This window comes from Miniopterus schreibersii (genome assembly GCF_964146895.1).
Source record: "Miniopterus schreibersii genome assembly, chromosome: 10".
Lineage (NCBI taxonomy): Eukaryota > Metazoa > Chordata > Mammalia > Chiroptera > Miniopteridae > Miniopterus > Miniopterus schreibersii.
The window spans coordinates 58,333,981-58,350,423 of record NC_138110.1 but is presented as its reverse complement, the minus strand read 5'-3'; the positions used below and the strand labels follow the sequence as shown (position 1 = coordinate 58,350,423).

The window sequence follows — 16,443 nt, the reverse complement described above, 5'->3', positions numbered from 1 at the left end:
GGTGGGGCCAAAGAGAGGTTTGGAGGGGAAAGGCTGATGCAGCTGACCCAGAAGATCCCCAGTGGATCTGGGGCAAAAGCAGGGGAAAGATGTTTAGTTGGTCCAGCCTGACTGTGGGACCCCAAACTGGTTTTCCATTGGAGCTGAGCTTCTCTCTGTGGCCCAGGAAATGGGAGATTATTCACCTCGGTCTTAGAACAAGGGACCTCCAAGGCAACCCTCCATTAGCAAAGGAATATTCCAGGTTACAGAGTCTGTGCTGTTAGCTTCGGCTATTCAGAGAAGACTGGGGTAGGAGGAAAAGGGGGGACATGAGGGAGAGATGTAGTTGGCTATTCAGCTCCACACATACCTCCCAGGCCCCTGCTCTATGCCAAGGCCTACAACCCAGAGCCAGGCACAACATTGCCATCAAGGATCCAGAGCAGTCAAACCCAAGCTGGCTAATGAGTGATGAGGGCAGATAGCTGTTGAGTCCTTACTATGAGATGCTCCAGCTAATCCTTACATACAAGCGTTTTCTGATTTAATCTCTGCAGCAACACTGCAGGGTAAGTACTACCAGCATCTCCACTTTATAGAGGAGACTGAGGCTCATAAAAGGGAGCTCATAGAGGAAAAGACAGAGCCAGGATTCAAGCCCAGGTCAGCTTGGCTCTAAACCACAGTGCTCTTAACCTACCTGGACACAAGAGAAGGGGCTGGCCTGCTGCTCCCACCTTCTCTGACTCACAGCCACTTCTCAGAAAGACCAGCACTATCTGCTAAGAATGAAGACCTGTGGGTCTCCAGTGAAGGCCAGGGTCAGCCTGGTCCAGAATATCCCAGTGTCTCTGGCTCTTCCCCAACCCTAGCTCCAAGTTCCTTTTGGCACCAGAGGGCAGAGAATGTGACCACAGATGAAGTCATTCCTTTGGGGCACCAGGGAATGACCTTAGTAATAACCTTGGCTGCTGGTCCAGCCCCTGCCTGGAACCCTGGGGAACTCCTTCTGCCCCAGGGGGCTCCCTCCCCTCCTCTGTGCCCAGGACAGTGCTGGAAGTGCCATTTACCTGAACACTAATTCTCCCAAGTGCCCTACAAGAAAGGATTAAATTTACATTTTACACATAGGAAGACTGAAGCTTGGTAAGAGGACTTGCACATGAGATCATGCACAGGGAATAAGTGACAAAGCAAGGTTTTGCCCCAGACCTGACACAAAGGTGGAATTTGTCCATGAGACCACACAGCCTTCCTTCCCTCCCACCCTGGGCCCCCAAGCCTGTGCTTAGTACTACAGACACATGGAAAAGGGGCAGCTCCTAGCCTTGCCATAGATCAATATGGCCCCCTCCCGGCAAGGTGTTCACAGTGCCTCAGCTCAGCTCGGCATTCAATGTCCTTCCCAAGCAGGCCCAACTCCCCTTTCTAGCCTCTCCCTCACCACCGCCCCCATCCTCATATTTTCTGTTTTAAGCCTGCAGCCTGCCTACAGCTCACTTGCAAACCCGGATCACTGGCTTTCATTCAATCACACAACAAATATTGAGTCCCTACGATGTGTCAGGCACTGTACCAGCCGCTGGACAGAGACAGCCACTCAAGGCTAACTCTTCTGCTATAACGTCTCCTCTTCCAGGAAGTCTTCCAGGCTGCTCCTCTGAGTGCCCACATCTCCTCTAATTCCTCTATCCTAGCCTCCTTCATTGGTTCCCAGGCAGAACCAGGCATGTTTTAGGGATGGAGTGACATGGCTCTCCATAGCCCCCAGCAAAGAGCGAGGGAGAGGAGGAGGGAGATGAAGGTAAGCAGGAAATCCTGAGGAAATCAGAAAGGAGTTGCCCCTGGGCAATGTTTCTCCTGTGGGCAGGCCTAAGGACTGCTCCATTCCACTCAGCCCACTGGGCCCAGGCCCAAGTGCTGGGTAGCACGGACCTGAGGGCCTTTGGTGCAGCTTTTCCTGACTTGGTGATCTGCCAGCCCCCATCCACCTACCACCCAGCCTGGTTCCAGGGCCTTCAGACCCAGGAGGTTACAAAATCAAGCTCCCACCACACTCCTGTTCCCAGAAGCCTTATGGAGGAGCTGAAAACAGTAGTTTGTACACATTAGCTCCAGGGAGACACGGACCAGGATTTCCTGTGTTTCTGTGTGGGTGAAATGTCACAGCCTGTGTGTGTGTGTGTGTGTGTGTATCTGGGCACCTGGGTTTGTGGGTCTCTGGCTCCCGTTAGCAAATGCTACAAGCCTGACATCTGAGTGCTCTGTGCTCATGTCCCTCGTGTGTATGTGGCTACATGTCTGTGAGCCCTGGGTGTTCTGAAAGAGTGTCTGCTGCTCTCTTTGTGGAAGAGGCAGTGGAGGTAACTGGGCTGTGAGCTTGAGTTTGTGCCAGCCTGGAAGGGGCAGATCTGTGGATTTCTGTGGATGCTGGCGCCTGTATGTAATGAGTCTGCGTGGGTTTGTGTGCGCGCCTGCATACATATGTGTACTTCCGATTTGTCTGAGGGTGTTTCCAGGCTGTGCGTCCATCTCTGGGACACGGCCAAGCATGTCTGGGGTGTAAGTTTTGTGTGAGAGTGTGTTTCTGAGTGGGTTTTCCTAGATGGTGTGTCTCTGTTGTGTCTGGTTTTTTTTTCTCTTTTTTTTTTTTTCTGTTGTGTCTGTTTGGTAATGTGTGTGTGATGAGACAGGAGGTTGTGTATCTGCCTGGGTTTGTGTACTTCTTTGAACATATCTCCTCTCTGATATGTCTGGAGCTGTGCTTCTGGAAGCATGCAACATAAGCATGTCACTGGATCTCTGGGCATAAGCTGTGAATGTGTGTGTTTGTGTATGCAAGAGAGAGTGTGCCCAGGGATTCAGGCCCAGCCCCTCTGCGAGGAATGCTGGGAGCCCTGGGAGACGTGGTCCCCCCAGGCCACAGCAGCAACCGCTTCACATTTTCCATCTCATTTTCCATCTTGCTGGAGCTACATACACCCCCTCCAGGCCATGTCAGGCAAATTGCTGAGGATTCTTAAAGACCCAGGTCTCAAAGCAGCTTCTTCTAGGCCAGCTCTCAGCTGCCACAGGGAGGGCCAGAACTCAGGGTAGGGAGCAGCCAGCAGCTTTACTGACCATGATGACCACCCCTCCCCCATCCAGTGAAAAACAGACTGGAGCCCTCCCCCTGTAGCTCCCAGGGTCTAAGAGCTTCACAACTTGCTGGCCTGGTAGCCAGGAGGCACTCAGAAAACATGTGTCAAATGAATGAATGAATGAATGAATGAATGAATGAATGAATGTGAATGTCTGGAGAAGCAGATGAGGAAAAGGCAAGGACTGGAACAGGCACTGACATTTACTGTGCACTTGATCTATATCATCACACTGAAAAGGGTGCTCACAACCCTAAGGCAGGCATGCTTAGCCCCCATTTTACAGAAGAAGAAATAGAGGCTCAGAAAGGCTGAGTATCTCACTCAGTGTCACACAGCTTGCAAATGACAAAGCCAGGCAAGACCCCGGCTCTGTGAAACTCAGGCTGCCTCCTGCATGGGAGAGAATGAAACAGCGACAGGGGAAGGGGAGCTCTGTAGGGTCCTCTAGTGAGGTTCCCAAGTATATCAGCTGTGCGACCTTGGCCATGTTACATAGCCTCTCGGTTTCCTCATCTAGCCAATGGGTCAGATATCAGAACCCTCCACACAGGACTGCTATGAGGAGTAAAGAGCTTACTTAACCCAGAGCCTGGTACATCAGAAGTGATCAATAGTTGATAGCATTTGTGAGACAAGAGCCATAAAAGTCTAGGGATCAGTGGTCTGGGGGGTCCCCAGGCCGGCTCTAACATTCCAGAACCCTGGGCTTCATTCAGCCTAACCATTATCAAACCCTTAAGGCTGGATCCAAACCCTCATCACTCCCTCCAGGATCTCAGATACCCGGTCCCAAGTTTGCACTGGTACAGGTGCCTATTCACATACAAGCATACACACACGCCCCCCACCCCCACCTGCAGGCTCCACAACCCCCCCCCAGCCCCAACATGTTACTCTCTACTTACTCCCAACCAGTCTTAGCCTAGAGCCTAGCACACAACAGGGTTCTTCTCACCAACCCATATCCCAGACTAGACACTGTTAGCAACCAAAAGCTCTCTGTTCAGTCATCCTGCAGTAAGAACAGGATCCAGAGTTAGATCAGTCAGGTTTGTAAACCTGACTGTGTGACCTGGAGCCTCCATTTACCCAACTATACAATGGGAACTGAAGGTGGATTAGCTGCTTCCTCTGGGCCCTTCTGGGCTGACATCTAGATTGGCTGCACTTCAAACATTCAAAATTCCTCCAAGGAGATAGGGAGGCTTGGCTTCACGGAGCCCACACAGCATGGAATGTAATCATACCTTTTTGTCCTTCCTGGAGAAGCTCCCAATTTATTAACATCCTACAGCTTAGGGGACCCACCTTCCAGGCTTCGCCCAGCTCCCCCAAGAATGAAAACCCAGACATCCTGTCTGCTCACTAGTTAACAATATTAACAATTTCCCAAGGGATGTAGGATTTCACTGCTTGCAAAATGTTTTCTTATCTGTTCATACCTCCCTTATTCCTGATAACAATCCTATGCAGTTGCCCAGGCAGGTTCCACAATCTTAATCATATAGAAGGCAAAAAGTAGCTCAGAGAGGCCAAGTGACTTACCCATGGCCACACTGTAAATGGCAGAGTTAGGTCTCAAAGCCAGGTCTTCGGGTTCCAACTTTCAGTTTCTTCCCCCCACACCCGGTAGGTTCCCAGCATGTCCTCACCACATGGTAGGTAACAGTGGTGATGGAGACCTGGAAGATCTGACCACCAGGGCTTTGAAGTTCAATGTGTCTGCTCTGCAGCTAAAGCTGTATCTCAGAATCCTAGACCCTCAGCCCAGCCAGTGTGTCTCAGTGGATTGAGCATAGTCCCATGCACCAAGAGATCACTGGTTCGGTTCCCAGTCAGGGCACATGCCTAGGTTGCAGGCTCGATCCCCAGTAGGGGGCATGTAGGAGGTAGCCCATCGATGTTTCTCTCATCATTAATGTTTCTATCTCTTTCTCCCTCTCCCTTCTTCTATCTAAAAAATCAATGAAAACATTATTTTAAAATATATATTTTTTTAAGAAAAAGAATCCTAGAACTTCAAAAGTAAATCACCTTCAGACTTCCTTGGCTGGAAGGGACCCTGAGGTCAGGTAGTTCATAACTGTAGCCACCACATAAATCTCCTGAATCCTCCTTGAGTAATCACAACCACCAACATTTTGTACAGTTTACAAGCTGCTTTCCACAAACCGTATGTCTTTATCCAAAAATGCGGGGTCATCCATCTTCTCTGGATAACTCAAGTAACAGCAAACTTACTCCTTTCTCTGTAGCAGCTCCTTCTACCATCTCATTGGGAGAGAGCTGCCCATTTACACTTGTCCCATTTGGGCCCCAGAGCAGGCCTCATGTGACAGGAGATCTGCCATCACCCGAGAGGCCTTCCCCAGTTGACAATTCCCAGTGTCCCCCCCTCCCAGCGGGAAGATGAGCCTGAGCAAGGCCCCACCAGACTCTACAGGACTCAAGCCAGGGAGTGTGGGGCCTGCAGAGGACACGCTGGGGATCTGGAGTCCTCCTGGTAACCAGTTCCTGCATCTTAGAAGCAAAGTGGCCCAGAGGGGCAGGAAACATGTCAAGAGTATAATGCTGCCTGGAGTACTGGCTCTGCGACCTGAAGCAAGTCCTCCCCCACTCTGGCCATGGTTTACCATCTATAGTATGAACACACCAACACCTCCTGTATTAGTGCCTATACTTACGGTCCACATCCAGTCTCTAGTTTTTCACCCCACCTCTGTGAGGTCGGCAGCTGGGTTATACAAAGCCCTGGAGAAGTGCACACAGGGAGAACCGCACACTCTGGCCCTGCTTGTCTCTCTCATCTGAACTCCTTCTTCTATCCAGCCTAGATACTAACTAAATAGTTGGTGAATGAATGAATGAGGGGCCAGGAGAAAGAGCTCAGACTGCTTCAGATGGGGAGGGAGATTTATTCTGCCCCCACAGAACCCACAAGAGAACATAAAAGGCATCCATGGAAATGTGTCACATACCTCTTCAGAAGAGCAGTGATGACAGCTACTCTCATCCAAGGCTCACTACATGCCAGATGCTCTAGTGGTTTGCACACATTATCTCATTTAACCCTTAAGGTTGGAAAATGTGTTGGGTAATGTGTCTTTTTACAATAAGGAAACTGAGATCCAGAGACACTAAGTAACCTGACCAAGATCACACAGCCCGGAAGCTACAGATCCCAAATCCAACAGCGGCCTGAGGCCTGCACACAAAGCCTGAAACACTGAATGAGTGGGTGAAACTGAGGCTCAGCCCTGGCCTAGGCAGTGGGAAGTCTCTAGCCAGGCCCTGGTCTCTGTGAGACCTTGGACTCAACCCCCAGCCTTCTGAGACTAAGTTTCATCTTAACAGTCATGGGTGACTCAGATGGACTCCGGAGCTCTGCCTGGTGCCTTCCTGGGATGGACAGCAGGCCACAGGGGTGGGTGCATGAGGGGACCCTAAAGCAAAGCTCTATGGCCCATCTTCTCTACCCAGGGTGAAAAGTGGGGGCAGGAGTTGGGAGTGAGGACTTCAGGGTGTGAGTTTAGAGCATCTCAGGCAGTAAGTATAGGAAGCAGCTCAGAGCACCAAGAGGCCAGGGCCAGGCCTCCTTCTGGCCTGTCTCCCTCCTTCTACCCACCCTCTACTTGTCCTCTCCTCACCACTGGCTTCTGAAAACTATAGGAGCTGAATGAAGCCCTGATTGTCAACACTGAATGGGGCCTTTGGGAAGACTTCACCAGGGATGGATTATCCTGATTCAGACAGGCCCTGTATTTACTGAACACATGCTGGATAGCAGATCCTGGGGAAATGGGGAGGGGGAGACATAGTTGAGCAAGACCTCAAAAACTCTAATGAGAGAGAAATGCATCTGGCCAGAAGAGCCACAATGCAAAGCTAAGTATTGCCAGGCAGACATAAATCAGCAGAGTGCTGTTGACTCCGTGGCTCTCGGCCAGGAGCACTCTGGGTGCTGTGCCAGGCCATCAACTGACAAGAGCAGGTAACATTTCAGCCTCTTCCCAAACAGTGCCCAGCCAGTGGCAATAGACTAGAGCCCATGAAACTTCCAGTCTGCCTGGCCAAGGTCCACACGTGAGGTCTGGGCTGTCCCTAAAGCTGCCACAGTGCCAAGCCTGGCCTGCACATGGCAGGTGCTCATGTCCACTGAAAGGGTGAAGGCAAAGCCCGCTGTCCCGGGGAAGCTCTCAGGTCCCCACATGCTTAGAGGAAATGCCCCTTTCAGGTAGGCAGCTTCCCTCCTCTAAATGGGAACACGGGAAGGACATGGGCCAGGCCACGAGGGGCAATGGAACCGTGTGTACACAGGGTCTGTCCCAGAGAGGCCAGAAGGCAGTATACCGGGATTTAGGAAGCCTCCTCTGAACCGGTTCTCCCACGACATCACCCTCCCAGGCGGTGGGACCGTTAGACTGGGCGGAAGTGGGACTCCAGCCAAAGGGATGTTCCCAGATGTCATGTTTTCAAACAGGGAACCGCCCTGCAAGGCAGGCGGGGACAGGCCTGTGCCAGGGAAAGCCCTGAGTAAAGAAAGACTCAGGATGCTGTTCCAGCCTCTCCTTGGCACGGCCTGGACACAGGTCTCCCTGGCAGCATGCACACCAGTGCCTGTCCCAAAAAGGAGATCCACCAAGGGCCTGGCCTCTGTCCCCGGGATGGGGGTCTGAGCAGCTGAAGCCAGAGGGCCGGCCCCTCACTGACTACCCATCCCGCCTTCCAAGTAACGCAACCCGGTGCCCTCCAGAGCAGCTTCCCACCCTCCCTCCCCTTCCCAAATCAGTCTCTTCAAACAGCTCCCTTCTCGGGGGTTCCCCAAACAAGATGGGAGGTGGGATGTGAGGGTGGTCCCGGACGGTTTAGGCCCCTTTACCCAGCTCGTTCAGTGGGGCAGCGGGCCGGCGAGTGCCTCAACCCCAAGGGTGGTGACAACCGGCGCCTCCCAGGGCCCCTCTCCCCCGTCAGCACCCCAACCTTGAGATAGTCGTTCTCCGAGCGCAGCTCCTCCAGCTCTCGCACGAAGCCGCCGGGCCCGCAGTCCAGCATCTCCTCGGTGAGGTCGGAGAAGGCGAGCGAGGCACTGAGCGGCAGGCGGCTGCTCCCCGCCGACGACGCGGCGACCGACGGCTCATCGGGGGAGGCGGGCGGCCGCGGGGGCTGCTCTGCCGGCGGCGCGGGCTGGGGCGGCTGCCCGGCGCGGGCCCCCGGCGGGCCCCCGGCCGCGGACTCCGCGTCGCTGAGCGCCAGCTCCAGGCCCAGCAGGCGCGCCTCCTCCGACGCGCAGTCGGACACCTCCGAGCTGCTGTCGGTGAGGCTGGGCGGCGGTGGAGGCGGCCGCGGCCCGGTCACTGGACGCGGGCGGCACTTGGCACGGACTCCTGTGCGGACCCCCGCGACCCGCGTCCCTGAGCCCCGCGCCCCGGGCGCCACAGTGCGCCCCTTCTTGTCCGGCCGCGCGGAGGACGCGGCGCTGCAGGCGGCTGCGGCGCCCGGGCCTGGGCCGCGGCGGCCCTTGGCCAGGGACCAGCCGGCCACGTCCTTGGGCCGGGCCGGCGACGGCGCGCGGTGGCTCTTCTTCCTCTCGGGCGCGGGCGCGGGCGGGGGGCGGCAGCCCCGGGCCGGGGGCTCCCCCGGCGGCGCTTCCATCTCGGCCTCCCTTGCCCTCAGCGAGCGGCGCGCATGGCCCGGTCCCGCCCGGCGTCCGCACCCCTGTGGGCGGTCCGGGCGCCGCTCCGGCCGCGGTTCCTCTAGGCCCACCTCAGCCCCGGGACTGCGCTCAGGCCCCGGCCCCCGCCGAACAGTTTCTCCGCTGCTCTGAGCTCGGAGAGAGCGGCCAGCTCGTCGCCAGGCGCCCCGGCTCCGGCTCCGGCTCCGCCCGGTGCCCGCCCCCTCGGCCTCGCCGCGCCCCCGGAGCGCGCCCGGGCCCCGGCAGCCTGCGTGCCGATCGCTCCCTCGGGCTCCGAGTCCGGCTGCGGCCCGGGCCCCGGCTCCGCCCGGCGCGGCCCGCCCCCCGCGCAGCCCCGCCAGCTCCCCGCCCCGCCGCCTCGGCTCGGGGGCGCGCGGCTCCACGAACAAAAGGCGGACGCGGCGGGAGCGGCGGGGAGGGACGCGGGCGGCGAGCGAGGGAGGGATCTGCGAGGCAACAGCGACCCCCTCGAGGGTCAGGCGGGCCGGGGCTGCGGCGGCCGGGGCGCTTTCCTCGGTCTCTCCGCCGCCGCCTCTTCCCCTGCGGGCCTGGGGCACGCCCCCGGCGGGAGCTCCTCGGCGCCCAGAGTCCCGGCAGGGGCCCCGCGAGCCGCGAGGGGGGGCGCTGCGGGGTGGAGGCCGGGCGGACCCCGGGGCGCGGGCGCCGGCAGCCATACACGCCCCGCGCCTCGCCGCTCGCCCCTCGCCGCCCGCCGAGCGTGCGCGGACTCCGCCCCTCAGCCCCGCGAAACCCGGCCGGCGGCCCATTGTACAGATTCGCACACTGGAGCCTCGGGACGGCTCGCGACCAGCCCGCGGGCACTGGCCGAGCCTGGAGAGAGCCCAGGGCGTGCTGGGCTCCCCGCCTCCGTGTCCCCGTCGGAGGCGTAGGCTCCGCGGAGCCTCGGGCTCCCCGGCCCCGCTCGCCGCGACCCGCCCTCAGGCTCCGCGCCGCTGAGAAGCGGGCGGCCCGTCAGGTGTGGGAGCCGCTGCGCTTTGGGAGTGGGTTCGGCCCCGGCGGCGGCTGGCACGGCCGGGGACGGCCGCCCCGAGCCCCACGCCTTCCCGCCCAGGAGCAGCTGCGGACGACCCCTGGCTCTGGGGGCGCCCTGGCTCTGGGGAGCCCCTTCTTTCCTTCCAGCGCCGTCTCCGCGGCTGCTGACTTCCCCACGGGCCTGTCACCCGCCCCCTCCCGCTCCCCGCCGCTACCTCCTGTCAAGGCACCTCCGCGGGGCAGAGCCGCAGAAGTCTTTCGGGTGCCCCTCCCGTGGGCTCTCACCCTTAGGGGGGCGCCCCCTTGCTACCGGGGTGGGGGGCAGCGCTGTGTTTTCCGCGGCCTCTTGTTCCCCGCCCTGCTACCCCCTCCCGTGCTCTTTCTCCCCCAAAAGTGCCGGCCTCCCTTTTTTCCATTTCTCCTTTCCTCCTCCTGCCCGTGTTCCTCTCCCCCCCCCCCCCCCAAGTCCTGCTCCTTCACCTCCTCCTGCTCTTGCTGCACTGCAGGCCCCAGGTCCACCTCCCCCACAGCAGGGACTATGTTTCTGGGTTACCCCTCTCACCTGAGGCGTGGTTTCATCCCCATCTAGGGGTGTCCAGGTGTGTGAGCGTCCCTCCACCCAGATCCTTCCTCCAGGTGCCTCCCGGTCCAGCCAGGTAGGGAGCAGCGCTACTCGGCCGGTTTCCGGGAAACACTTCTTCAGGGGCGTTCCGACCCCTGCTGGCCAGGCACCAGCTCCCCTGCCCCCACTCACCTGGTCCACAGGCACCAGGTAGGACCCTGAAGGACACAGTGGTAGACTTCTCAGTTGTGCGTTCCTGGCCTCCTGGAGCACGGAGTATATGGGGGGAGATGGCCAAGAGCTTCATCACAAACAGGGTGACATGGTGTGGCACAGCCCCGGCCAGGGCCGCCCTCCCCACTTCCCGGGCCTCAGAGTCCCACCTGCTCTAGTCTGCTGTAACAGATGACAGGACCCTTCCAGCTCTGGTGCTCCTGTTTCTTGTAAGGTGGTTCTGGTCTGGCACAGAGAGATGCTGTGCAGCTCTTGGAAATTGTTTACCCTCTCTGTGCTTCACTTTCTGCCCCTATACAGAATGTGGGTTGGAGATGTTGAATGGTGTGAATCCAGGCAGGGGACATGCTAGACCAGGCCAGCTCAGCCACTCCTAACACACTATGGTCCTGAAATTAGAGTGGGCTTGGATCTCCCCACTTGGACCTGAGCCCGAATCCTAGCTCTACCACATGTCCTGTCTGAGCCCCAACACTCATTGTTGAGCAGGGGGCGCTGAGGGCCCTTCCGCATGGAGGACCTTTGGATTTAGGGGAGCCATGAATCTACGTTACAGCCGCAGGAGAGCCCGAGGAGCAGCAAGGCCTTGGTGGGGAGGGATCCTGGGGTTGAGTGGGGCCAAGGTAGTGGCTCTGGACTGGGGCTTAGTTCGGACCAGGTAAACCACAAAAGGAGTGAGACATGCTGGGAGTCCAGAATTGGCTGCAGGCGGGCAGAGAGGCCATCTGCAGCTTCCTGACCCATGAGCACGAACTTACGCCAGGCCCTGTGCTCAGCACTTCAGTAGAGATCTCATAAAGGTTGAAACTTGTGGCTAATGGTATTTTCCTAAGATAGGCACAGCCATATATAGCTCATCCCAATTACTCTTTTTACCACGTGGCATTGACACTCTTCTACTTGAGTGATGGGGTCCCTCCCCTTAAACCTGAGCAGGCCTTTGTGACTGCCTCAACCGACAGAGAATGGCCAAAAAGACAATATGGCTCCACCCAGCACAGTACAGTCTCTCTCTCTCTCTCTCTCTCTCTCTCTCTCTCTCTCTCTCTCTCTCCCCCCCCTCTCCTCACTCTTGGAACCCAGCCACTGTGTTGGGAGGAAGCCCAGGCCTCATGGAGAGGCCACGTGAAGGTGTTCTAGCCAACAACTCCAGCTCTGGTCCCCACTAACCACCAGATATGTGAGAGAGTGAACCTTCAGATAATTTAGCATTGGAGCTGTCCCAGCTACTGCCAAGTGGAGCAAAAATGAGCTGTCCCAAACTGCAAAATAAATACTGTTGTTTTAAGCCACTAAGTTTTGGGGCAGTTTGTTACACAGCAATGGACAACTGGAATGCTTGTCCAAGGTCAAATGGCTTGGAAGTGGCAGGGCTGGGACTGATTTTAACCCAGGGCCATCCAATTTCAGAGCCTGTTGTGCTGCATTATTGGGCAGTGTCCAGCTCAGGCACACAGTGTATGCTGTACAAAGCTCTACTCAAGAAGACATGAAGCAGTAAATGATTGTAAGAATTATATCAGGGAAAAAAAAAATTATATCAGACTGTAAGAAATGAGGACACTGACTACCCAGTGGGAAAAGTTTGTTTTCTCTCATTGAAGCTGCTAAATTGACCAACAAAATGGAAACTAAATGGAGACCAAATCCTGGAAGCCTTCTAAGAGGAAGTGATTTTTTTAAAAACTAAAGATTGTTTTTTGTTTTTTCATTATATCAGTCATGAAAAAAACTGGCTGAAGAATTAGAGGAATTAGTAGGGGAGCCTGAAGGAGGAACAAACTTGATAGATGTTCAAGAAAATGAGAAGGTCAATGTGATTGGAATTTGATGGGTGATGGAAGAAAAACAATATAAAGCTGGAGTGGACAGCAGGAGCAAGGCATGCTCTGGGCAGGGGTTTATTTTTGATGCAATGACGAGCCATTGGAAATTGTAAGCAGGGACACAATATCATCTAATTTGTGTTTTATATAGATCACACTAAGCAGCTGGCAAGAAGAGATGCTAGAAGATGGGTTAAGGGCTATTGAATCAGTCTCTGAGATGTAATGGTGGCTTGGGTGAGGGTGGAGGCAGTGGAGAGGAAAAGGAGAGGGTAGTCTTGAGATCTGTTCTGGAGCTTAAAAGAGTCAGACACCCCTGGTTGGAAGTGAGAGATCAGAGAAAGGAAGTTAAGTTCAACTCCCAGTTTCTGGCTTTAATTTCAGAATGAATGAGTGTGTCATTTCATAAGACAGGATAGGCTTGGAGGTGGCCTGGGGTAAGAGACCAGGTTTGGAGGGGGAAATGAAGAGTTCTTTTTGGACACATTCAGTTTGAGATGTTTATGGAGACATCCAAGTGGAGAACACATATAAGCAATTGACATATGAGTGTGGAGCCCAGGGTAGCTGCTGGTCTGAGGTTGTGATGAGTCATCAGCATTTAGACAATTTCAAATCCATGGAACCACATCAGGTCATGTAGGGAGAAAGAAACTGACCTAGAACCAGGATTCTTAACTTCCTTATACAGAACCATAAAAGACCCCAAATACCCACAGCAATCTTGATAAGGAAGAACAAAGTTAGAGGTATCACACTACCTGATATCAAACTATACTACGAGGCTATAGTTATCAAAACAGCATGGTACCGGCATAAAAATAGACACATAGATCAATGGAACAGAATAGAGAGCCTAGAAATAAACCCATGTCTATATGGTCAATTAATCTATGACAAAGAAGGCAAGAAAATACAATAAGGTAAAGACAGTCTCTTCAACAAATGGTGTTGGAAAAACTGGGCAGATACATGCAAAAAAAAAAAAAAAAGAAACTAAACCATTTTCTTACACCATATACAGGAATAAACTACATGGATTAAAGACTTTAATGTAAAACCTGAAACCATAAAACTCTTAGAAGACAACATAGGCAATAAAGTCTTTGACATTTTTCTTAATAATATATTTTTGATATATTTCCTCAGACAAGGGGAGCAAAAGAAAAAATAAACAAATAGGACTACATCAAACTAAAAAGTTTCTGCAAAGCAAAGGAAACCATTAACAAAATGAAAAGACAACCTACTGAATGGGAAAAGATATTTACCAATGATACATCCAATAAGAGGTTAATATCCAAAATTTATAAAGAACTCATACAACTCAACACCAAAAAAACAAACAGTACAATTAAAAAATGGACAGAGGAACCTAAATAGACATTTCTCCAAAGAAAACATATATATGTCCAATAGACATATGAAAAGATGCTCAGTGTCACTAATCATCAGAGATGCAGATTAAAACCACAATGAGATATCATCTCACTGCTGTGAGAAAGGCTGTCATCAATAAATCAATAAATAAATGGTGAGTATGTGGAGAAAAGGGAACCCTCATGCACTGATGGTGGGAATGTAAATTGGTGCAGCCACTATGGAAAACAGTATGGAGGTTCTTCAGAAAATTAAAAATAGAACTACCTTATAACCCAGCAATCCCACTTCTGGGTATTTATTCAGAGAGATCCAAAACACTAATTCAAAAAGATATATGTATCTCTATGTTCATCATAGCATTATTTACAATAGCCAAGATGGCAACAACCTAAGTGCCCATCAATAGACAATTGGATAAAGAAGATGTGATATATACATATACACAATGGGATATTACTTGGCCATAAAAAAAAAGAAATATTACCATTTGCAGAAACATGGACAGACCTAGAGGGTACTATGCTAAGTGAAATAAGTTGGACAGAGAAAGACAAATACCATGTGATTTTACTTACATGTGGAATCTAAAGAACAAAATAAACAAAACAGAAACAGGCTCATAGATACAGAGAACAAGTTGATGGTTGCCATATGAGAGGGGGTTTCAGGGGAGGAGTGAAAAAGGTGAAGGGATTAAGAAGTGCAAATTGGCAGTTACAAAATAGTCACAGGGATGTAAAGTACAGCATAGGGAATACAGTCAATTATATCATAATAACTATGGAGGGTGCCAGGTGGATAGTAAACTTCTCTGAGGGATCACTTCATAGGTTATATAATTGTCTAACCACTACACTGTACACCTGAAACTAATATAATATTGAATGTCAACTGTAGTTGAAAATATTTTTAATAAAAAAAAAAAAAAATCCCGCCCAGCCAGTGTGGCTCAGTGGTTGAGCATCAACCTATGAACCAAGAGGTTCGATTCCCAGTCAGGGCACATGCCCAGGTTGCGGGCTCGATCTCCAGTAGGGGATGGGCAGGGGGCAGCCAGCTGATGTCTCTCTCATCAATGTTTCCATCTCTCTCTCCCTCTCCATTCCTCTGCCTAAAATCAATAAAAACATAATTTTTAAAAGAGAATCCTGGTTCTAGAACATGAGTAAAGAGGAGTGTAGGGAGAAGCGAATCAGGCAGTTGTTGAGAGGGGAGGGCAAGGGAGAGATGGATGAAGCAGAGAGAGAAGTGAGGGCAGGAGAAGGGGAGACAGATGGATCCAGGGATGGGGGACTAGCTTTTGAAAGGAACAGGGACCCTTCATCTGCTGTCTGGGAGAGAAGGCAGAGAGATGGGTGAGACGGAGGTGAGGCTGTCTGGAAGGTGAGGGGGTGGCTGATGGTGGCTTCTATTTCCTCACGGAAGCATGAAGTCAGGAGCTGAGAGTGAGGAGAATGTTAAACCAGACTTCCCAGGACGAGAGGGTGTATGCTGGGCCATTTGGCACCCATCTGAGGTTCAGAGTGAAGCCTGTCAGCCCGCAAACATCAGGTGTGTTCCAAAGGGATTCTAGTCATTTTCTCTCGACTCTGCAGGTTTGCTGTGCATTGCTGAGACCGTACTGCACGTACAATTTTATATCCTATTTTTCACTTAACGGGGTAGCAGAAGCATTTCCCCTTGCTTTGCAAACATCACTTCTACTGCTTAGAAACAATCCATGGAGTGGATGTTCCTTGGGTCACTTAAACTTTCCCCCTTTTATTGGACATTTCAGTTGTTCCCTGGTGATGACCGCTGCGGTTCTGAAAGGGGCAGCGTGTGTCTGCTCAGGAAGAAAGCAAGCAAGCTGCAAGGCAGGCGCATGGGATCCCATCAGGAAAGCACGGCAATCGGTGCTCCTGACAGGTCACATTCTGGGTTTTCCTGGACGCGGGGACAAAAAATGGGACAGCAAAGCAAATATCATTGGTTTCTCAAAGTGCCCAATGGTTCAGGGACTGCGTGTGGGAGAAATAAGGTGGGGATAGGGTCCTGGAGAAAAGGGAGGGCCATGTGTGTGACCCCTGAACAGTTTATAGTTTAAACACATACTGCAACAGCCATGTTTGAGGTGACAACAGGGCCCTTCACTTGCCTGTTTCCCCCATAATACAAGTCCTTTTGGCATCCCACCCTTCCTAGAGGAGGCATTGCCCAGCACACCTGGCCACAGGCAGAGGATCTAGGGACCCAAGTCCTCTCCACAAAACCCAGCAGAAGGGGGTCTCTCAGCTGTGTGAAGGTGGAGTGAGCGAGATCGCGAGCTTGCCCATCCAACAGAGACTGGGGGGCCACTTGGTGGGATGTTTTCCAGGGGAGCCTGCCCTGGGTGGAAGCTGTTTGCTCTGGGATTGCTGAGACCCCTTCCAACTTTGAAGTTCTGATTCAATAGCACAGCATTCACTGAAGTCCCACTGTGAGCTGGGGACAGAGAAATAACCCCCACTGATGGAGTGCCTACTGTGTGCCAAACACTGAGCTTCCTGTGCACCCTCTCACCTAATGTCAGGGCAGGCCAATGAGGAAAGAATCGTCACCCCATCTAAGAGAGGGGAACCAACAGGAGCAGCCCCAGGGTGACTGCTG

General features: G+C 53.3%; 1 protein-coding gene across 3 annotated transcripts in view; it reads right to left on the bottom strand.

Annotated features, from left to right (window-relative positions):
* MTCL2 (microtubule crosslinking factor 2) overlaps positions 1-9,208 on the bottom strand; it is a 64,146-nt gene extending 54,938 nt beyond the window's left edge. For 2 of the 3 annotated variants that reach the window (XM_081149753.1, XM_081149754.1), the window contains exon 1: positions 8,106-9,208. In XM_081149753.1, the coding sequence (XP_081005879.1) occupies positions 8,106-8,777 (672 nt within the window). In that variant the 5' untranslated portion in view covers positions 8,778-9,208. The remainder of the gene's footprint in view (positions 1-8,105) is intronic. The other variant, XM_081149755.1, reaches the window with a different exon arrangement.
* Between the last annotated feature and the right edge of the window lie 7,235 nt (positions 9,209-16,443).